Source organism: Macaca nemestrina, chromosome 4, assembly GCF_043159975.1.
Source record: "Macaca nemestrina isolate mMacNem1 chromosome 4, mMacNem.hap1, whole genome shotgun sequence".
In the NCBI taxonomy this organism is placed as follows: Eukaryota; Metazoa; Chordata; class Mammalia; order Primates; family Cercopithecidae; genus Macaca; species Macaca nemestrina.
The window spans coordinates 113783446-113807479 of NC_092128.1; the positions used below are offsets into that span (position 1 = coordinate 113783446).

Consider the following 24034-nt stretch of genomic DNA (forward strand, 5'->3'; position numbering starts at 1 on the left):
GTCCAGGCACCAGTCACAGCAAGGATCCATCAGGCCTCCTCTATTCCTGTAATTGAGATGAAAATTACTGCCCAGATTTTGATGGACACTCTAAGACTGAGAAATACAGCTGCATTGGGTTTGGCTGTAAGGATTCTTCTCCAGTGTGTTTATAAGATGGCAATTTAAACACATATACAGTGGAGTCACTAGAAAACAACATAGTGATTTTTCTAAAAAAAAAACCTAAATTGGGTCAGGTATCGTGGCTCATGCCTCTACTCCCAGAACTTTGGGTGGCCAAAGCAGGAGGATTATTGGAGGCCAGGAGTTGAAGACCAATCTGGGCAAAATAGAGAGACCTGTCTCTACAAAAACATTTTTATTAATTAACCAGGCACGGTAGTACATGACTGTGGTCCCAACTACTCAAAAGGCTGAGGCAGAAGGATAGCTTGAGCCAGGAATTTGAGGTTGCAGTGAGCTTTAGTGGCACCACTGAACTCCAGCCAGGGTGACAGAGTGAGACCCTGTCTCTGGGGAAAAATAGGAAAAAAAAATTTAGATTGGATAGGACTTAGAGTATGTGCCCTGATACCTTTATATTCTAGTTGGAATAGAGTGCACCATTCTCTCCTTGTCCAGAATATTCACCCCACTCTCTCTGGGCAATGGTGCTTTCTTCTAATAACCTCATTTTGGCAATTAGGTATGGAAAACTCCACAGAATATTTGGAGTTATTAAATTTTCACACGAATAAGTCCTGACTCTCCAGGGCAGATGCCATCATTTCTATTTCAGTTCATTTTCCAGGGTTTGGCATGTACATTTGTTGACTGAATAAATAAATGAAGCCCTGCTGGGAAATGCACCCTTAGCAGTTTATAGTCCCCCTGACATGTGCTTCTAACTGCCTCCAAGTAGTATTAATAAAGTAGTAGTCATATGCCAGTCTCCGACTGGGGATCATAATTGAAGCACTGACATGATGACTTTATCTCTGATGACTGATGGCAATGAGACCTGTCCTTTGCAAAGAGCAAAGCCCAAGTCTTGCAGTATGTGGGCATTAAGACTCATTAGCATGTACCTGTGGCTCTGGCTTCCTCACAACTGATGTTTCCTCTTGGAAAAATCCAAATTACTTTGATTTTCTCACTTTCCTTTTAATACTTCATCTCTTGGAGCTTTGTAGAAAGCCTGAGCAGAGCCGTGTGAATGGCAAGCCAGGGGCCTCACTGCAATGAGCTGGTCTCCGTCGCCACCACTGTGCATGAGGTGCAGGCTCTGTCTGCCACCCCTGCATCTCAAGGCTCCTTTCACAACTCTTATTCTCTGGAGCGAGACCACACGTTAATCTCTGCTGTTTTCCGCATACAAGGTAAAATGGAAAATTAGAGATGTTATCTGAATAATTTATTCAAGCCTCAAATAAAAAGGAAATTCTAAAATATCCAGATCATTGAGACTTCTGAGTTTCTATTAGTCTGGACATAGACGACTTGTCTTGTTACTAGTGGAAATGGCAGTGAGTGCCCTTGAATACATTACTGTATCCTTGAGGCCAGAGATGTCTAAGCATCAGCTTACAAGTGAAAAATGTCTTAGTGAGATGATAATCATTGGTTTGCCATCTGATAATTGCTGCAGAGAGTCAAGGAGGTAGCAACAATTAAACTGTTTATCTCATGGAATTTAATGTGAACCTATATCACACTGTTGAGCAAAGATTCCACGAGGCCAGAATCGGTGGGAGAGGCAGTGGGGCTGGTACCTTCCCGGTATCTTTGGTGTATCTTTGGTGCATCTTTGACATATCAGAGACAAGTTCAGGAGATGGTCACAGGCATCCAAGCAAAAGAGATGGACTGCATGAAAACCATGCCTTTTCCCTCATCTGTAAAATTGAAAATACTGTCCAAAATCCCACAGCAGACTGTAGCTTCTGTCCATGAGTTCAAAGGTTCCAAGTTTAGTCCTTCAGCATAACTGAGAAAGAGACTTAAAAAAAAAAAAAAGTTTCCAAGCTGCCTCAATTGTTGTCCCTTCCTTTTAGCTCTAAAAAATCAGAAAGGTTAGTTGTGTGGAAAATGTCAGAAGAGACTTTCTGTTAAATATGTTAAAGAATTTCAGCAGTAAGTGTCACCTGAGACGTTTAAGAGATCATAGTAGCGGCCTGGTGTGGTGGCTCAAGCCTGTAATCCCAGCACTTTGGGAGGCCGAGACGGGCGGATCACGAGGTCAGGAGATCGAGACCATCCTGGCTAACACGGTGAAACCCCGTCTCTACTAAAAAATACAAAAAAACTAGCCGGGCGAGGTGGCGGGCGCCTGTGGTCCCAGCTACTCGGGAGGCAGAGGCAGGAGAATGTGGTAAACTCGGGAGGCGGAGCTTGCAGTGAGCTGAGATCCGGCCATGGCACTCCTGCCTGGGCGACAGAACAAGACTCCGTCTTTTTTTTTTTTTTTTTTTTTTTTGAGACGGAGTCTCGCTCTGCCGCCCAGGCTGGAGTGCAGTGGCCGGATCTCAGCTCACTGCAAGCTCCGCCTCCCGGGTTCACGCCATTCTCCTGCCTCAGCCTCCCGAGTAGCTGGGACTACAGGCGCCCGCCACCGCGCCCGGCTAGTTTTTTTGTATTTTTTAGTAGAGACGGGGTTTCACCGTGTTAGCCAGGATGGTCTCGATCTCCTGACCTCGTGATCCGCCCATCTCGGCCTCCCAAAGTGCTGGGATTACAGGCTTGAGCCACCGCGCCCGGCCTAGTGTCCCCTTTCTTTTAACGTTCTTCTAGAACCCAGCGAAACTTTGGACTGAGGCAATTCCTCCACACTCCCAGCCCACATCACAGAGTCTTAGTGATCATTCCTCCATTGCTGTCAGAGCTGAATATCATATCCCATTTTTTTGTTTTGTTTTCAAAATGGAGTTGTTCCTTTCTTTTACCATTCCCCTGAATAATTGCTAATAAAGCAATATGACACTCATCTAGGTCACCTGATTTGCTGGTTTTGATCACAGGGATATCTTGATGCTGTTGGACTTTTCCCCATGGAGCTCTTACTCTGTTAGACAAGTGTCCATTCTGCTGTGGCTCACTTGAAAAGCAAGGCTTTGTCTTTGCTCCTTTGTGATTTATTTCTTCCATCAATGTTAAGAGCTTGATGGAGCTTGGTGGGTTAATTATCCTTAAATCTCCTTATCCTTTCAATTCCCCCATTCTATTCTAAATCACTACAGATAGGCCTATTCTATACACATATTGCCAGTTCTTCCTTATTTCCTTCCTCTTCCAATAAGAATCTCTTGATGTAAACCACCTCTGCCAGTCCTCCTTTCTCAGCCTGGTGCTGAGATGGTGCAGCCTGGTGTGGCTAAGGTGTGTGGCAGTCAGAATTGGAACTGAGTGACAGAGCTAGAAAGAGCACAAGAGTGGGCAGAGTGATGACCGGGAAGGAACCTGGGAAGGAACGTGCTGCCTGTGGCCCCATCTGAGATACGAACTGGCTTTGTCTCCCTTCAAGGGTGGAAGAGGAATAGGTATGAAACGTGGAAGGAGCGAGAGATGCCTTTATATTGCCAGTATAGGTATGAAATGTAGGAGAGAGAGATGCCTTTGTATTGCTAATGGCCATGCCTGCTTTACTCTTCATCACTGCTCTATGTTGCTCTCCTAAATGCTCTGAGACCTCAACACTGAATTTATATCAGACATGGCCGTGTTCATCCGGGGCACTTTGATCACAATAGGAAAGTGCTGCTGCTGCTGATTCAACCCCACTGGGTACTGATGATGGGCATTATGGTTCATAACCCCAATGACTGGCACACTTATCAGAGCTGCAGTCCAAGATGGGGCCTTCCTCTGGCCTGATGGGTGATCTGGAAAAGCAGGTATGATGACCTCCCACACTGAGGTGAGAGCTGCACACTGTCCCTGCACCTGCCCAGGAGCCACCCCTGCTAGTTCGGCAGTAACTTCTGCCAAGGTGTCCCTTGTTTAGACTTGAGGGTCCACTTGATCAGTAAAGCTTCTCCCTGCATGTAGACCTTGGCATTCAGGAGAGCTGTACTTGGGCTCCCCAAGACACAGCAGCTCTGTCCGCCTTGCTGTCCCCCTCATTGCTGCAGCTTGAAGTTTCTAAGGTGAACAAAACCTCCGTGGCCCCCCCTCTCCAATGGAGGAGGTCTTATTTCTTGGTGTGCCATGGGAGACCCCTTTCGCATACTTCCAGCTGCCCTCAACACTGTCTGGCAGGCAGCTAAGAGGAGCTCTGCTGAATCTGGAAGCTTGGCATGCTTTTAGTAAAGACATGCTTTTACACGAGAAGTTCCTTCTGCTTAGATTGGATTTGCTTCAGCTCTTGCCCCTTCCTTCCAGGTCCAGCTTCCATGTCCTCCCATCTGGGAAAGTAGTCCCAGCATCTCTGTCGCTCCTAGGCGGGACCGTGCCCACCACCCCATCATTGCCCTCACCATTGTGTCACAGTTGACTGCTTAAATGTCTGCCTCCTGTACCAAACTCTCCAAGGCTATGAGCACTGTTTAAGTCCTCTGTGTATCCGTACTCAGCACTTAGCACAAGGCCTAGTACACACTAAAGACTCCATCTACATTTCCTGATTGACTGGGCTAAAGAAAGAAAGAAGAGGTCAGGTGCGGTGGCTCACACCTGTAATCCCAGCTCTTTGGGAGGCCGAGGCGGTTGGATCACTTGAGGTCAGGAGTTCAAGACCAGCCTGGCCAACACGGTGAAACCTCATCTCTACTAAAAATACAAAAAAATTAGCCAGGCATGGTGACACGCGCCTGTAATCCCAGCTACTTGGGAGACTGAGGCAGGAGAATCTCTTGAACCTGGGAGGCAGAGGTTACAGTGAGCTGAGATCGCACCATTGCCTTCAGCCTAGGCAACAAGAGCGGAAACTCTGTCAAAAAAAAAAAAAAAGGAGGGAAGAAGACCAAAGATAGGATTTACTTAAAAATAAACCCAACTATGCTGGGTCCAACCACCCAGGGGATATAAGAATTTAAACAAGAGCATCTTTACAGCACCTTGAGCCTCCACAACAAATGATAACATGCTTTCGAGCATTAATTTCAATGAGGATACAAACTCAGTGCTGCATCTGAAACCCTCCTAAGTGTATTTCTTAGAGCTGTACTCCCTTTCTGGCCCCATCACCTCATAACAGGCAAATGAGGACACGACTATGAATGGAGGAGGAAAACACACACTGGCTTACGCTCTCATCAAGCCTGAGGCTCCCTCCCGAGCCAGGCAGCTCAGGCAATGGACGAGGCAGCTAACAGGCCTCGGGGAGTCTCAAGGTCCACTTGGGGCCCTGCTGCTCCCCTGCTGCATGGTCAGGGCAGCCCTTCTCAGGCTTCAGCTTCCCAGTGAATAAGAGGAGGGGTTGGCTCAGAACCCTCCCATGAGTGTCATTGTGGGATCCTGTGTGATTCACGGTATTGTGGGTTGGCTTTTGGAGACTAGACTTCAGCCAAGCAGGTGGTGGTGCCCTGGTTATGGGAAGAGACACAGTCACCCCACTCAGCACAGCGCACCCCCTGCTGGGCTTAGGGTGGAGTGAGGCTGAAGTCATCATGGGGGCTCCTCACAAATGCCGGCACAGGGCCGCCCCGGGAGGATGATGTGGCCGGCTCACAGCAGCTCCACCTCCCTTTCTCTCCTGTATGGTCCACAGGGCCCCTGGAGTCGGGCACCTTGGGCCCCTGGAGCCACACTATGGTTCTGGGAGGTGAACACATATCCTTTTCCTCTGCAGTGTCAGTAGGTAAAGAGGAAACGTTTCCTCTTTCAATCAGGCTAGTGCCTTCCTGAGGAAGAAACGGTATTTCCTAACATTGAGAAGGGGAAAGTGGGTCTCTTTCCCACATCTGTAAGTTCCCATTCATTCTGTCTCTGTGTCTTACACACACACACACACACACACACACACACACACACACAGGAATACCACTTCTCACCTTTCCTTTCTGTGTAAACCAGAGGAAGTGCTAAATATTATGAACAGGAATTTGCCCCAGCTAACCCGATGAGGCCCTCCTGCCTGCCACCTTCCTCCCTCTCCCATGCCCACAGCCGCCTGCCCATTCCTCTGCCCATACAAACCGCCCAGATTTCAGCAACTTCGCTGCTGAACACCTCCAAACAGAAACCTCCCAAATAGCCCAGAGCTGCACCAAGCAATTCCAGACTTGAGCAAAGCAGTGAAAGGTCTGTTCGCGCCCCTCCTGGAGCCTGGTTTCTCTTACGTGTGCGTGAGAATGGCGTGTGAGCAACAAGGAGCAAGACCACCCCACTCCCCGACCCCCCGCACCTGCCATCAAAGGGCTGCAGAGTCAAAAGTGGGAGGGGATGTCCAACTCACGCTTATTGGTGGGTCTTTTTTTGATGTGCGATAAGGCATCATGTGTTCCTAAAATAATGTGCCTGACTGTCATTTTAACAAGTTCCTTGTATTTTAAATCATGACTTCCTATGTGGATATTATCTGGCTTGCCTTGATTTGCTTATTAAAATTTTCTCCCCCTAATGTTCCCTTTCAGCCAGCAATGAGTGGGATTTTATTTCTTTTTCAAAGAAAAGAAGCCCACACAGTTTAGTTTATGTAATTCTGTTATATTCTTCCACACAATGGCCAGCACGAAAGAAAGCTTTTTTAGCACATGGCTTTGAGGCTGAAAACACAAATTTAGGCACAGGTTTCAGGAACAGGTGTCTGGGAGCTGAAGAGTTAGATAGAGATGGTGGCTTAGCAGCCACCTCCCACCCTACTCCCTTACGCCTGACAGCGGGTCAGGACCACCTCACAGCCCCTACACCCGCCCCTGTCCCACAACATCCCTCATACACAGCAGTTCCCAAGCAGAGGTACAAATGGGTAAGCAGCACTCAAATCTCAGGATGCGAGAGGGAGAGGGGGACCCGGGGGCAGTATTTAATCTCATCCCAACACTTTCTTCTTCTTTGACAGGTGATGAAGGCAATTCCCAGAGAGGTGGAGCCCTTATTTTTACCCTAACAAATTGTTTTCCTTAACAGTGGTGACTCAGAGGAAATGCGTGGGCTGCAGTGATTTTTGTGATCTCTTGTGCCTGCCATTGGGTTGGGTAGGAGGTTTCTGCTTTTAGACTGTTAGGACCAGCAGGGCCCAGCAGCGAGTAGAGCTCTGGATAAAGCTGCCCTGGCCTTGTCTCTGAACCCTCCAGCCCAAGCCATCCCCACTTCTCCTGTGCTGCCTCAGGGATTCCTGGTGCTTCTATGCTGGTCCTGTATCCGGACACCTGACCCATCCCAATGCAGTCCAGGAACCAGGAACTCAACTCGAGCGATTCTGGGCACCAAGCCTTGTGCTTAAGGCAAAAGAAGTGCTTAGAAGAGTTCCTGAGCTCAAGGAGCAGAGCCCCATGTCCAGGTGCCCCCCAGCCCACACATTACCCACACATGCATTCATTCATTCAACACAGTTATTTATTTATTTATTTATTTATTGACTGATATGGAGTCTTGCTCTGTCACCCAGGCTGGAGTGCAGTGGCGCAATCTTAGCTCACCGCAGCCTCTGCCTCCCTGGTTCAAGCAATTCTCCTGATTCAGCCTCCCGGGGTAGCTGGGATTACAGGCACATACCACCACACACGGCTACTTTTTTTGTATTTTTAGTAGAGACAGGGTTTCACCATGTTGGCCAGGCTGGTCTCGAACTCCTGACCTCAGGTGATATGCCTGCCTCAGCCTCCCAAAGTGTTGGGATTACAGGTGTGAGCCACAGCACCCAGCCTCAACAGAGTATTTACTGAGCATCATCTGCGTTCTTGCCAGGCACTACTTTTTTTTATTTTTATTTTTATTTTTTGAGACAGAGTCTCTGTTGCCCAGGCTGGAGTGCAGTGGCCCAATCTCGGCTCACTGAAAGCTCCGCCTCCCGGGTTCATGCCATTCTCCTGCCTCAGCCTCCCAAGTAGCTGGGACTACAGGTGCCCGCCACCGCACCCGGCTAATTTTTTGTACTTTTAGTAGAGACAGGGTTTCACCGTATTAGCCAGGATGGTCTCGATCTCCTGACCTCGTGATCCACCCGCCTCAGCCTCCCAAAGTCCTGGGATTACAGGCGTGAGCCACCGCGCCCGGCCACCAGGCACTACTTTTGCTGGAAATGCAGACCTGAAGTTGCTAGGCCGGGCTGCTGTCTTGGTGCCTGCCGTCTAAGTAGAGGGGACTGACAGAAAATAAGTTGACAGGTAAGGCAGTTTTAGACAGAACATCTCATTCAGGCTCTGATGGAAATCTCCATTGAGGCCAGAGAGGAAGCTGCGGGACTGAGAACAGTCACTGAGTTCAGAGTGGAAGCTTCAGGGTATAAGCGTCTCCTGGAAGTGACTAAGCCAGGTAGACTTCAGAATGTGGTCAGAAGGCAACACAGCACAGTCGCTAAGTCCCTAATGAACTCTCTTCCTGCGATGACCTTGGCTTTTGTCAAAGCCTTGTACCAGGAATCTGCCACTATAATCGTGATTAAAACTCTCTTAAGATCTTACTCACCACATTTCATTGTGTTTCCTACAGAAAGTCTAAGATGAAACATTTTGTTAAGAACTTGGAGGAAGAAAAAAGTCCTTGTATTCTGATCATAAGAACTAAGCTTTCCTTTTATCTTCTTGGCTGCCAAGACGCTCAGAGAAGTATCTGAATTTCAATTACTGCAATTCTGTCCTTCTGTTTTATAATTTGGAGAGAATGCTTAAGAATGATAAAAGTGCCCTCTTATAATCGTCCATACACAGGCTCAAATCCCCATTTCCGGCCACACATGGATGACCTCAGAATTTTTATTAACCATTCTGAGCTGGGTTTTCTAGCAACCTGAGAATAGTGAAACTTGATACTGTTGTTGTTGTTGTTGTTGTTTTGGGGGGGACAGAGTCTCATTCTGTCACGGAGTGCAGTGTATGATCTCGGCTCACTGCAACCTCCGCCTCCCGGGTTCAAGCAATTATCCCTGCCTCAGCCTCAACAGCTGCGATTACAGGCGCCCATCACCATGCCCAACTATTTTTTTTTTTTTTTTTTTTTTTGAGATGGAGTTTAACTCTTGTTGCCCAGGCTGGAGTTCAAAGTCGTGATCTCAGCTCACTGCAACCTCTGCCTCCTGGGTTCAAGTTATTCTCCTGCCTCAGCCACCCAAGTAGCTGGGATTACAGGCATGTGACACCACGCCTGGCTAATTTTGTATTTTTAGTAGAGACAGGGTTTCGCCATGTTGCCCAGGCTGGTCTCGAACTCCTGACCTCAGGTGATCTGCCCATCTCAGCCTCCCAAAGTGCTGGGATTACAGGCATAAGTCACCATGCCTGGCCTTGATAGTGTTTTAATGAGATATACAAAATTTCACTGCATAGAGCAAATGCTCAGAATTATTTTATTTTTGTCTTCCTTCGTATCACTACTTCCTGATCTCTGTCTGTTTTGTATTTTCCTATTTTATTATATATTTCTTGGGTTGTAAATTTTCTCAAATCCTTTGTAGAAAAAGACAAGTTTTGATTTTTTTTTTTTTTTTTTTTAAGTTCCATTACCCTCCTGGTGTCATAACAAAGCCGAGTGCAGGATAGCTTTGAGCAAGAAGCTGCAGGCGTCTTCTTGATCAAAGTAAAATCTGCTCATGGACTAAAAAAGTATTACGTTCTTTCTTCCAACTAAATAATGCCAGTTTCTATAACCTCATCTTATATACTTTAATGAAGCTTCCTTCAAGGGCTGTGTATTTCACTAACAATTTTTGATTCCTTGGTGTAGAGGCAATTTTTAAGAGTCATTTACTCTATTATAGACATGCCTTTGTCTGCTTTCTTTTCATTTCTGAGATGGCACTCACTCACGGCTTTATATTGCAAGACAGAAACGCTATTAATGACTTAGTTAGATAGAAACTGACAGAGCAGAATCTTTTGTCTCCAGGTTCTTAAAAAAAAAAAATCGGGCCGGGCGCGGTGGCTCAAGCCTGTAATCCCAGCACTTTGGGAGGCCAAGGCGGGTGGATCACGAGGTCAGGAGATCGAGACTATCCTGGCTAACACGGTGAAACCCCATCTCTACTAAAAATACAAAAAACTAGCCGGGCGTGGTGGCGGGCGCCTGTAGTCCCAGCTACTTGGGAGGCTGAGTCGGGAGAATGGCGTGAACCCAGGGGGCGGAGCTTGCAGTGAGCCGAGATCGCGCCACTGCACTCCAGCCTGGGAGACACAGCGAGACTCCGTCTCAAAAAAAAAAAAAAAAAAAAAAATCGATGCATAATAACATGTTCCATCCCTAGAAGTGATGATTTTCTGCTTTTAAGATTCTGGGTTTTTTTACAGGTTTTATTTTTGTTAATGTGCTATACTCCATGAGAATATCTTAAAACATATTAAACCCACAAGGCCTGTTCCAAGATTAAGAAAAAAAGAAAAACAACAAAGAGCATATCACTTAATTCAAAACATTTCAACAATTACGATGTTGTTTAAGTTGGAAAGTAAAACAAATAAACACAACATTGGTGGGTCCTCTGCTACAAATAGGAAGAAAAAAAAAACCAGCAGATGGTATTTACTCCCTATAAAGCAGGGCAGTTTGTACAGTGTATTTAAATTGCTCTCAGAGGCTCACTCATCAGACCCACTTTTTCAAGGGTCAGCTAAAATCTATGCTTGACATAGCCCGTAACTAGGGACACGTGATTACAACCAATAACTGGAAAATTACAGTGATACTGAAACTATTGCTGATATTCTTGTGGTCCTCCTATCAGTTCCTATTGTTTATCACCAAAGGGAAAAGAAGACGAAAGATACTTGAGTTATTAGTGGCTTGGAGAAAAGGCTGGGAGAAATTTAGTGATATCCACTGATTTCCCATACATACAGAGATCGGGAGGGCCACCCTTTGCAGAGAGGAAAAAGAAAGGAGGTCTCCTGGTGGGGAGATCTGCTTTAGAGGTTAGGAAGAATGGCGGAGTTGTAAGACATTGGAATCACTGTCTAGGAAGAGAGTGGCCTTTTATCCAGGGCTATTTAAAAACAGGACAGAGCTTCATCTATCTCCCACAGTTCAGATGTGAAGAGAGAATGATTAAATTGCTTCTTCCAGCCTGATGAGTCTATAGTATATGCTAGAAACACTTGTGAATGCCTGGGAGAAACATAGCCACAAAGAAATTGCATGTTAAGCAATCAGCTTTATCCACCTGCTGTGTTCAAGAAGCAACTGTTGACATTTGCTCAATGTGCTCACCACAAACCAAAACAAAATAAAATAAAAATGGGGTAACTAGGTGAGGGATGGATGTGCTAACTAACCTGATTGTGGTAATCATTTCACTATATATATTACATATATATATAATATATATTTCACTATATACAGTGAAATATATATACTTACATATTGTATATAATATATATTATATATTTCTGTCTATATAATCTTCACATCATACACCTTAAAATCATGCAATTTTATTTGTCAGTTATACCTCAATAAAGCTGGGAAATTAAAAATAAAAAGGAGCAACTGTTGTGAGTCTTTAATAAAAACCTGTTTTGGACATGATGGAATATAATTTTAAGTTCACCTCCTTCCTACATAACTTTGTGTTCATATCTTTATTTTCTTCTCTCTATGTACCATCTACTACTAAATTATCATGCCTTTCTGTATTTTTTCTTTTTTTTTGAGACAGGGTCTCACTCTTGTTGCCCAGGAGTGCAGTGGCACAATCTTGGCTCACTGCAACATCTGCCTCCCAGATTCCAGCGATTCTCCTGCTTCAACTTCCCAAGTAGCTGTGATTACAGGCACCCATCACCATGCCCGGCTAATTTTTGTACTTTTAGTAGAGACAGGGTTTCACCATGCTGGCCAGGCTGGTCTTGAACGTCTGACCTCAGGTGATCCGCCTGCCTCAGCCTCCCAAAGTGCTGGGATTACAGGCCTGAACCATCGCTCCCGGCCTTTTTATCTATTTTTATAAGCCATCTTAAACCCTTTCTGGAACGAGAAGGGATATCATTGAATAAAATAATTTCTATAAATTAAAGCTTTGGGGGTTTTTCGTGCCAGGAATTATGCAAGGTACAGGGGATATACAGAGGAGAAAACTTCACAGTGTGGGAGTGAACGTGGACAGATCAACTAGCAACAGTACCTAAGAATCCCTGCAGGGGAATGGGATTCCTGTGCATCACGGAGCAGAAAGTTCCACTTTTGGGAATGGGAAGGAGGCAAGGAGCGGTTACAGCAGAGTTGGTGCTAGAGCATAATTCTGATGCAGAAGTGCAGATCCTGCCTGCAAGTAGGAATGGGGAGGATGTGTGCAAAGACAGGGTGGTGGGAGAGGGTGGGGTGCAAGGGACAGCTTTGAGACTGCCCTGCTTATCCCTGGCAAATGTCATCATTCCAATCCAGTAATTGCTGACAAATGTCTTCTTTGACTAATGTTCCCTTCTCTACCTTTGCTCTCGCCGTGTGGACAGTGATCACTGCCGTAATTTGACAGTTTCAGGAGAGTTCTCTAGTTTCCAGGGGATTTTAGTAAAAATGCAATAGCAGAATTGTTGTCTTCAGCAAAAGAGAAACACTCTATAATCCTTTTGAGGCCCTGATGGAAACCACATACATAAAAATCTTTATCTTAGGCTCTTCATCATTAATGCAGAAATATCCTACTCAGTCGTAAACCTTACAAATAAAGGAGCCTCTCCCCTGAACACGGGTCTATGGAGCACCTTTACAAATACACTAGGCTGTTTAACCCTTGGTACTTTGATTTTGTAAGAAAACCTGAGGGTTTCTTGAATTTAATGCGTGAACTTAAGAGTGAGGACTCTGGGGTGGCGTGAAGGAAGCCTGTTCAGTGACGGAGCCTGGCTGAGTGCCCAGGCCCTATGTCTCAGTGAGGTTTCCTTCCTAAAGCATTACCAGTAGTATCTTAGCAGGAGATTTTTATTTATTGAGCACGTACTAAAATAAGAACTTGACTTGCACTGTCTCATCAAATTCTGACAACAGCCCATTTACAGAGGAGGAAACCGAGGTCCAGAAAGATTAAATTGTCCAGGGATAGACCCACAACTGGGAAGCTGGGAGGTGTTGCCTCAGCTTTGATTATGGTCTAACTCATAATTATTTTGAATCTCCATAATACTATAAGATGGTATTAGTCTACTTTAAGTGGACTAATAAGTCCGCTTATTAGACTATTTTAAGGGAACTAAACAAACCTTGTGCTGTTGCAGCAGCCTTTCTGTTCTGGGGATTTTACAAAGGTCTCTGGTCAGTGCCTCCTGGAGGGGTGTCAGTTTACTGAGATCCTCCCTGAACTGCCCAGAATAGCCATGGTGCCTTGAGATAGGTGGGTGGTTCCTGCTTCCCTGGTCTTCAGCGCTTTGCCTGTGTGAGAGGAGGGACGGTTTCCAGGCAACACCATGGTCCATCTATTTTCATACTGCTATAGTGACAAGCATTTTGAAAAAATAAGAAACATGGTCCCAGTAGGGTGATGAGATGCTTTTTGCAGTCTGGCTTGCCTGCCCGTCATAATTCTACAGCAACCACCAGTAGGGCCAAAGGAATTCCAAACAGGAGACACAGATGAGTGAAAGGGCCTGCCTGCCCCATGGCCATAGAGGACCAAGACTCCGAATGCCAACACTGTGCTTTCTCAGGCTGATAGACTTTTTACAACATCCTGGTCTTAGAGGATGGAGAAAGTGCAGGCCTAAATTACCGCTAACTATGTTGATGTAAGTGAAAGAGTACACTGTTGCTGTAGTCTGCTCATCATGGCTGGTAAACAAAAAGTCAATAATTTGCATTTGATTAGGTGCATAATAAGTTACAGTTCCTGGGATCTAAACTTCATGAGTCAACACTTTTTTAGGCCTTAATCTTTTCTTCTTGAAAACTACATATGGAACAACATGAACTTCAATAACCAGGACCCCCAAAAAATGTTCATTTAAACGCAATTTTAGTATACTTTGATGAAGTCAGAATCACCCTTGCTTGTTTCAAAAACCAATCCTCTGCGTGAGTTCTATCTGCTGCCCGTCCTTCTGTGTTTTCAGAGTTATCTGTGCCCAAAACGAGTTATTGCTCTGCATCGGCTTGGCTCATTTTAAGTGCTCAAAGTTGTAAACAATACAAAAATGCATCTTTTTCTCATCAATGTTTTCTACACTAACACTGGCTCCAAGGGAGATACAGTCCTCTGAGATTGGATTTTATTGAAAATCATGGTGTTCAAAGCGTACTAGGATGTTTGAAATCCTTCACAGAAACTTCATACAGCCCGAAGGCATTCTGTAGAGTGAAAGATTGTAAATGGAGGAGTGACTGCCTCTCCCAGCAGGGACCACTTCTAATTCTGGGCTGTGTGTAGGGACCTGAATGCTGCAGGGATCACTCAGAGGTTAATAATGATAATCGTCGTTTGCCTTAAAGAAGGATCAAATCAGATCCAATGTAATTGACGTTGGAGAACTCGAGGGATGGTGTTTGGTTGAGGAATAGTCACACCTTCAGGGTCGTTCTACACATCCCAGTCCTTCTGGTATCAAGTGGGTTAAAGCCAGGAGAGGCAGAGACTCCAACAGAGCATGGAAACGCAGGACACCCTGGTGCACTCGTGTTTTTGTTCTTGCTGTCCCTGTGTGAACCCAGAGCTGCAGCCTTTGTCACGAGGAAGATGCTCTATGCCATGTTTCAGATCTGCCCAGCAGGGCAGCTCACTCACAGCGCGTGTCTCCCAGCACATATTTCATTTTCCTGTGATGACAGCAACTGAGTGGCCGGCGTGCCCTGACCCTGCTCACTGTCTCTTTGCTCCCACAGAATCTGTACCAGAACAGGTTTTTAGGCCTGGCCGCCATGGCGTCTCCTTCTAGAAACTCCCAGAGCCGACGCCGGTGCAAGGAGCCTCTCCGATACAGCTACAATCCTGACCAGTTCCACAACATGGACCTCAGGGGCGGCCCCCATGATGGCGTCACCATTCCCCGCTCCACCAGCGACACCGACCTGGTCACCTCGGACAGCCGCTCCACACTCATGGTCAGCAGCTCCTACTACTCCATCGGGCACTCTCAGGACCTGGTCATCCACTGGGACATAAAGGAGGAAGTGGACGCTGGGGACTGGATTGGCATGTACCTCATTGGTGAGTAGAATGTGCCAAGTGTATTATTCATAATTCACTTTTACGTATGCTGTCACATTTTAATAAACCTACAATATAATTAAAATATACAAGCAACTGTGTTATATGCCAGATTCTAACACACTGAAGACCACTATTGCATGACCTTGTTTTTCTGCAAAATGGATAATAAGTCCTCTCTTGCCATCTCTATTCCATGAAAGAAAATCATGAGATATAGCAGAGTGAGGTGTGGTTAAACACAAACATCATTATCATTTGCAACTATAGAAGCTCTTCTACTTATGAATAAGTTAATATCAAAGCCTGTTTTTAAATCTATGTGCTTATAAGACAAAGTAACACCATATGCCCAACCAATGTAAGCACACCTATATGGAGGTCATTTCACTTCAGTTTCTAGCATAATCTTCACCAGCTCTTCCAACATTCTTACTGCTTTGTATTCAACAGACAAGCTGGGATTATACATACAGGCATACAGGCATGGTGCTGGAGAAAGCTGACTTGCCTTACTTTAGGTGGAGATTTATTAAAAATTTTGAAAGTGCCAAAGTTGAAAGTTCACCAGAAGAAATTGTTCTATGTGAATTTTCTCAAGTCTTTGCAAACAAAACAAGTTATGCAAATAAGTTGGATGCTGAGGCAATTATTTTTATGAAAGTTTCACCATTCTCATGGATTGGTTTTGAAAATCTTGTAATTATGAAAACCAATTTAAATGAAAAATGTATTTCATCTATTTTATGTGATAGAATCAGCTGTCATGGAAATTGATGTGTTTACCCAAAAGTCAAGTTATAATTGCTGGAAGGCCACAAGAGTCAACAGATTCAACACCAGGTCCATCCGAGGCCAGGCCTTCTGTCTTCAGGCTGTGCAACATTTGCACATTCAGACACACAACACCGGATTTAACATCACAGAAAGTAATGGATTGTTATGAGTAGTTTACAACCTGGACAGTTTTTCTGATAAAATAAAGGGGATCTTATCTGACTAACTAGTTCTCAGGGAAATATTCTTGGGTCTCTTAAAGGTTTTTCCATCAGCTTGGTTAGTGTGTTTATAATACATACGTTAATGTAAAGACGGAGATGCATACATTGTTGAAATTTTTACACAAATAGCTGTGACTAGCTAAACTAGATTTCCAAAAGTTAAAATTCAATTTGTTTCTGAAAAACAAAAATCGTTCTTGAATAAAAGTAGATACTATCCGTCAAGAACAGAGATTGCAAAATAACAGCCCAACGAGCATTTTTTTTTTTTTTTTTTTTTGAGACAGAGTTTCACTCCTGTTGCCCAGGCTGGAGTGCAATGGCATGATCTCAGCTCACCACAACCTCTGCCTCCCGGGTTCAAGTGATTCTCCTGCCTCAGCCTCCCAAGTAGCTGGGATTACAGGCATGTGCCACCACACCTGGCTAGTTTTGTATTTTTAGTAGATGGGGTTTCTCCATGTTGGTCAGGCTGGTCTCAAACTCCCGACCTCAGGTGATACACCTGCCTCAGCTTCCCATAGTGCTGGGATTACAGGTGTGAACCACTGCCCCCAGCCACATATTTTGTTTCATTTACATTGTTTTGTTTTAAATTTGATGATTATCCACACTTAAAATGTAGAAGTTTCAAGTTGAAACCCAACTTTCTAGCTTCTTTCACAAAAGCCTCCAATTTGGCAGTCTAAGCCTGTGATACCATATGGTTCTAATCAGCTGGAGTTAAGCCTCTGGACCCTCCCTAGGCTGGCCTGTGACCTTCAGTGTTGCCACAGTCCCCTCCCACCCATTCTGACCTTCATCATGAATGTTTTTTGTTTAGCACTTGAGGTAATTAGGTTTAGCTTCTGAATCTAGGGTTTTGGTTTGGTTTGATTTGGTTTTGGTTTTGGTTTGTTTTTTGGTTTGTTTTGGTTTGGTTTTTTATTGAGATGGAGTCTCATTATATTGCCCAGGCTCAAACTCCTGGGCTCAAGTGATCCTTCAGCCTCAGCCTCCCAAAATGCTGAGATTACAGGCATGAGCCACCATGCCCAGCCCAGATCTAGTTTTGAGTCGTCTCCTTACAAGGGCATCTTCCTGCAGCTGATGAGTGCCGATGCTATTCCTCAAGTTAGGGACCCACTGGAAGAGAAGCCTGTTTGGGGAGAAGGTAATGAGCTCAAGATGGAATTACTGAGTGTCGGACACCTGAGGGACGTGCATCCACAGTGAATGAATGAATGGGTCTGAAGCTCAGCCAGGGATCCAAGCTAGGGTTGTAGATTTGGGGTAACAGACATCTTGGGGGTGGATAAGCTCACTCTAGTGCTGTGTACAGAAAAAGAGCACCAGATAGTCACAGTGAGAGAGGGGCAGGGGAGAGGCAGACAAGGAACTCAAACAGAAGAGGAGGAGGTGGTGAAGAGGCAGGACAACTAGGAGACTGGAAAGAACAAAAGAAGAGGGAGATAGAGGAGGGGGTGGGTAGCTGTATCAGGTATTACGAAACTCCATGAATGAATAAGATCTGGTGTTAACATGACATTTTGACTGAGATAAAAGTAACCACAACTCATCATTCTAGAACCTTAATTTGACAGTTTGTTATTCTCATTGTAGCTACACATATATAACTGTGAAGTTATGTAATGCAAAATGCCAACACTTTCAATGGCATAGCATTTCAAAAATAACTTCCAAATCCGAAATTGTCTGTGAATCTTAAAAGTCAATAATGTGTAAGTCCTTAGTAGCTTATCTTCCACATTTGCCGTGCTTTGCCAGAGATCAAATCAGAGATCTAGGCCGAGAAATGTAGAGACAGTGATTTCATCTCATCTGTCATTTCATGAATGAGGAGATGTCAAGTCAGTGGCTCCCACAGTCGCACAGCTGCCTCCCCTGGCTCAAGACTCACGCTGCCACAGGACTAGCACAGCATTGTGGTGCAGTGTTGGGTATGGGCCGTGGCACATCAATGTGCCATCAAATGTCCAGGAGAGGCCAGGGTTGTGATGCTTTCAGCATGGTAGGACTTCTAGAGCTCTCAAAGCAAATAGGACTGTTCTGCCATAAGAGGGGGAAGATACCTGGATGTGGAGGGTGAAGTGTGGCTGCTGATTTATGGAACCCAACTCTTGAAGAATTAAAGTTTTTCCTTTACATCAGGCACCCTATTAGAATCTAAGAGAGCAGCGTCTGTATTTCTCAGTTAAGGCACAAACAGAATTCGTGTGTCCAAAGAAACAATGTGAAGGAAAGGCCACAGAAGGGGAGAAAGTGGTATTGATTTTTAGGAGCTCCTCTATCACTTTATGCTTAGAGTCCCTGCTTCTACAAGAGAATGGAGCTTCTACATCATTGGCTTAGTAGTAAGAAAAACAAGTAGATTCTCCCCATATCTCCCGTCCCATTATTATTATTATCATCATCATCATTATTTTGAGATGGAGTCTCGCTCTGTTGCCTAGGCTGGAGTACAATGGCATGATCCCAGCTCACTGCAACCTCCGCCTCCCAGGTTCAAGCGATTCTTCTGACTCAGCCTCTCAAGTAGCTGGGATTACAGGCATGCACCACCACCCCTGGCTAATTTTTCTGCTTTTAGTAGAGATGGGGTTTCATCATGTTGGCCAGGCTGGTCTCAAACTCCTGACCTTAGGTGATCCACCCACCTCAGCCTCGCAAACTCCTGGGATTAAAGGAGTGAGCCACCGCACCCAGCTCTGTCCCATTATTTAGTGAAGTCATGGTCCAGCCACAGTGGGAGAATACTCAGAGATATTTTCCCAAGATTTGGTTGTCCGAAAGCCTGAATTACTCTGAAAAATGGAAGCCATATCTTTTTTCTGATGGATGTAGGAGACCTGGGTAGCATATTGATTCTCTCTTTTAATCAGTTATAGGCTCACTTGCTTATTCCACTCCTAACAGCAATAGCGTGTTTGTTATCCACTCTTCTATTATAGATTGTGGCATGGAAACCATAGCTACAATTTTTATTTTGAAGACAAATCAAGAGAAAATATATTACTTGTTTCTTAAGCATGTCTGTTTCTGTAAGCTTCATTAGAACTTTCTGATTAAAATTTTAATAATCCACAAAGATCCTTTTCCTTTCTCTATTATAAAATGAGGAGCAGGTGGTAGGATTCTACACAACAGAGGAAATGCATACCACTCAGAAAATATAATCTTTTCTTGAGGAACTGATCTCTACATGTTCTGTACAAAATGTACGATGACAAAATCTTAAACAGTACTGATGTGAGCTAGTGCTTCAAGTTATTATTAATGGTTTTACATAGTAAGTATCACAGGGATTTGCAATAGAGGGCCCTATTTTTAGCCCAGATTCTAAGCAGAAATAGCTGCTTATTAGATGTTGGACACCGGTCTAAGATCACTAGCTGTATTAGCTGAAGGAATCCTTTCAACAAGATTTTGAGGTAGGTACTTATAGTATTTAATCCCCATTTTGTAGTGAATGATTAAATCAACTGCCTAAGATCACATAGTAATGGTAGATGTAAGCTTCCTGCCTCAAAGGGGATGTAATATTGCTCCCACAAAGAGGCTTCCATCATGACAAGAATGCAGAAAATAACAGCCTCCTGGTAGAGAGCCCAGAGCACCCATTCCACACTGATGTGGAGAGTGTGGCTTGGCCACAGCATCCATTCCAGTTCTCCTCTCTCCTCCTCTCTCCTCCCCTCTCCTCCTCCTTCTCCTCTCCTCTCCCCTCCCCTTCCCTCCCCTTCCTTTCCCTTCCTCCCCTTCCTTCCCCTCCCCTCCTCTCCCCTCCCATCTCCTCCCCTCTTCTCTCCTCTCTCCTCTCATCTCCTGTGCCTTCCCCTAGTGCAGAATCTGATCCTCTAAATTTACATTTCCCAGACTCCTGTGCAACCACGTTCTGGATGCAAATTCGATTCATTTAGCTGCACCCGTGCAAGATCCGGAAGGTGAATATGTGAAATGTGGGGATCCTGCTCTTGGGCCTGTGGCTGCTACAAGCATGGCCTTGAGAAATGGAGCTTTTCTGCAGCAGTGTCCCGAGTCTACTCTCTAGCTTCCTGGACACCAACAGGCAGTGGAGGTGGGGGCAGGCAGTGACCTACTCCGCTTGCCACTGGCTGGTCACTGTCTTTGCGGGTGGAGAGGCAGCCGCCATGGCCTGGACAGCAGCCTTCTGCTCTCCAGATTGCAGTGACTGTACTGAGCAGTCATATTCAGCAGGTCCCAGGGCAGCCCTTGTGAGTGAGACAAAGGCATCAGCATCGTTGGAGAGCCAGTTAGGCAGTTATCCTGATTCCAGAGGCCCTGCCTAGAGTCCACTTCTCCAGCCCTGAATTCCCTGTATTAAATCCCTTTCTGCATAAAATATGTAGACTGATTTTGGATTTCTGCAACTGACCCTGTCAATGCATTTTGATTCCTAAGCAAAGACTAGTAACTTTTCTAACAATTCGTAACAAATGCCTGTGGGGAAGGGTTTGACCTCTCAGCCCAGATAGCCCAGGCAAGAATACAGACTATTGTATTTTTCTTGCATGATATTTGTGATTAAATGTTATTGTGAGTGTGAGGGAAGGGGATGCTTACCAAGACTAGTGGCCAGTCCTTTAAAATGTATTGTGTTTAAATGTCTACAGCAAAATATGTTTTTCTCATTAATGTGTGTGTGTGTGTGTGTGTTTTGCCATCCTCATCATCCTTTTCTGATTCTTCCCACCCCCCCTTCATCCTTTTCTCATTCATGTTCCTGTGGTTCCTTGATAATTAATCCCCTTTTGTACATTCTATATTCTAATGAAATTACCTGTTTTCTTGAATAAATCTCCAAATATATTAGAAACTCCCTGAGAACACAGACCGTGTCTTGTTCACCAGTGTATCCCCAGGGTTTAGCACAATGTCTGGAACAGAACAAAGTACCCAATACCCATTATCTCATGCATGAATGAACATCCTTCTTCCAGGTGTTATTGTCTATAAATCCCACCATGACCATTAAAGGGAATATCCCAGTGGTCAGAGTAGAGAAATTCAGGGAAATACCATCCCTTGGAGAACTGCTATAATGAGGCAAATTTCTACCTGGATGTGAGACTTGTTATATCTGTGCTGAAGACCCAGGGAGCTAGCAAAATATTACGCCTTTTTGCAGAAATGAGGCAATTACTGTAAAAGATGTATTATGCAATCTTCTTGGTAACCCAAACAGGGCTGTGAGCACACACTGTGAATAAAAAGACAGGCAAATTTTGCAAACAAGTGATTTTCCAAAGGATACAAACAGTTCTTATCAGTAATGAGTGTTCATTTGCCCAGTCATTTTTTTTGCCAGAGAAGGGGCAGCCTAAAATGTGCAATCCACATAGCAGATTACAAGTACGCTTACAGTTATCTCATTTAGTGCTCCCCTGTAGACTGAAGTTATTACTCCTCCCCACTTTGCAGATGAGGAAAGACTGTAGAAGTGACACTATTGGCAAATGGCACAAAAGGCCTCAAGAGCTGGGCCCTTTGGCTTCAAGCTCAGTGGTTTTTGCACTTCATCTCTGCCTGTTTTCTCAGTCCAGCCAGATGCAGCATGTGAACCACAGGGTATCAGGAGAGAAAAGGGCAATCATGAAAAGGGCTCTCTGCAGAGCTGGGGCTCTGGGCCTGCCCTCGGGTGCCCTTGCCCAGGTTGTCCCTCCAGCCCCTACAGTGGATTTGGACTCTCAAAACTTGGTTTTCTCCATAGCCTCAGATCCATCTAGCTCAAATTATTTCTGGTGAAGTGGAAACTACAAGGGCTCCATAGAAGATCAGGGTAAAAGTCATATCCATGTCTTAGTCTGCACTGAAAGTGTGGGGTCTGGAACCAAGAAGGTGACAGGCAGCTTGGTATTCTCAGATCTGTCCTCCCCAAGAATGCTGCATTTCTCTCTGGGCACTGGTTTTAAAGAGGACATCGATGGGTTGCAAAGTGATGAGCAGAGAACAGCAAGAGGTGAAAGCGCACAGTCACCCAGAGCTCCTCCCAGGCCTCGTCTCCTCCCTCAGCGCTCTCCTGACCACCCCCCACCCCACCCTCTGGCCTCCTTCCTTGTCACTCTCTATCACAGCACCCTGTTCTTTTCCTTTCTTTCTTTCTTTTTTTTTTCTTTTTATTTTGACGAGACAGAGTCTCGCCCTGTAAACAGGCTGGACATGATCTCAGTTCACTGCAACCTCCACCTCCCAGGTTCAAGCAATTCTCCTGCCTCAACCTCCCAAATACCTGAGATTACAGCTGCCTGCCACCACGCCTGGCTAATTTTTGTAATTTTTTTTTTTTTTATTGGAAACGGGTGTTTCACCATGTTGGCCAGGCTGGTCTCAAACTCCTGACCTCAGGTGATCTGCCCACCTCGGCCTCTCAAAGTGCTGGGATTACAGGTGTAAGCCACCGTGCCCGGCCTCCTTTCCATCTCTTATCACAAGTTACAATCAAACATTTATTCCTTTGCTTAGTTTACAGTCTGTCTTCTCAATTGTTTGTAAGCTTTGGTTCAGAAGATACCATACTGGTTTTGCCCAACACCACAGCCCTTGCACCTTCCCCAGCATCTGGCAGATGGTTGGATTTCAGCTGCTGAATGAACAATGAATGCATGAGTGCATGATGGATGGATGGATAAGTTCACGGGTGCGACCATGTGTAAGGTGGTGGTGATGCCCAGGTGGGAGGAGAGACGATTCGAGATGGAGTCCATGAGAACCAGACCCCAAATGGAGACTTTCTTTATGTCTCGCCCTCAGTCTCAAATTGGTTTGTAGAAGCTTTAGAAGGAAGATTTTCACACTGAGCTTTCACACATGGAAGAGCTATTTAAAAGTGAAGTGAACCGCAATAGCGGTAATTATTTCTCTGTTTCTGGAGGTGTTCCAGAACCAGCTAGATGATCTCCTGCCAGAAGTGCTATGGGGTTGGGAGGAGATCCCTGCATAAAAAGCGTTTGGTCCCAATGGCATCTTGGGATGCTTCCTGCTCTCTGATTCCAGGTGCTTTCTCTCCTGTTGAGATGGAAGCAGCATTTGTATCCTTTGCTTGTTTTCTTTTATTTCCCTAAATATGCTGTTGACTGATATGTTTCTCTGCTCTGCTTTCTTCCTCTGGGAATATAGATGAGGTCTTGTCCGAAAACTTTCTGGACTATAAGAACCGTGGAGTCAATGGTTCTCATCGGGGCCAGATCATCTGGAAGATCGATGCCAGCTCATACTTTGTGGAACGTGAGTATCTTTATCATTCTTGTGGCTTGGCAGGCATGGATGAAGCAGAATTCAACTGTTTCATTATTCGTTCTGCTGCACTACCTCCACTAGGAAATGGGCCCTCTAAAAAAGAAGTATAGATTTAAAGAGATCCTTAAAAATATGTTCAGTAGTAAGTGGTCAGGTCTAGGGCAGTTGGATAAAAGTCACCCAACCAGCCCAGAGGGCTGCCCCTTTAATACCAAGGAAGAGTTGGTTCCTATTCATAAGCCTCTGGACTTGGGACACTTTGGCTCAGGTCCCTTAACTTTCACTCCATAACTCCTCCGGGGGCGTCTCCAGTGTAGCCATAGTTAGATCAGGTCTTCTCAACAGGCATCCTGCCCTCCAGTTCTGCCTTTGCTTGACCCAGTCCTTCAAGGCTTCCTGCCCATGGTCCCAGTCTGTCAGTGATTTTCCACATTTCGCTCTGACTTTTGGCTGTAGCCACAGCTCCTCTGGAGGGCTGTGAGACATTGGTACTGCCATCCTATTTCTTTGATTTTTAATCTACTGACATTTCTGAATATATAAACTTGCTGTCATGTATCTTATGTATATGTTT

The 24034-nt window shown here is 45.1% G+C and overlaps 1 protein-coding gene across 11 annotated transcripts in view; it reads left to right on the forward strand.

Annotated features, from left to right (window-relative positions):
* Nucleotides 1-24034, forward strand: part of LOC105494192 (HECT, C2 and WW domain containing E3 ubiquitin protein ligase 1) — a 468767-nt gene that overhangs the window by 192768 nt on the left and 251965 nt on the right. For all 11 annotated transcript variants that reach the window (XM_011762396.3, XM_011762400.3, XM_024796674.2 and 8 more), the window contains 2 exons: nucleotides 14878-15202; nucleotides 23341-23448. In XM_011762396.3, the coding sequence (XP_011760698.2) occupies nucleotides 14878-15202; nucleotides 23341-23448 (433 nt within the window). The remainder of the gene's footprint in view (nucleotides 1-14877; nucleotides 15203-23340; nucleotides 23449-24034) is intronic.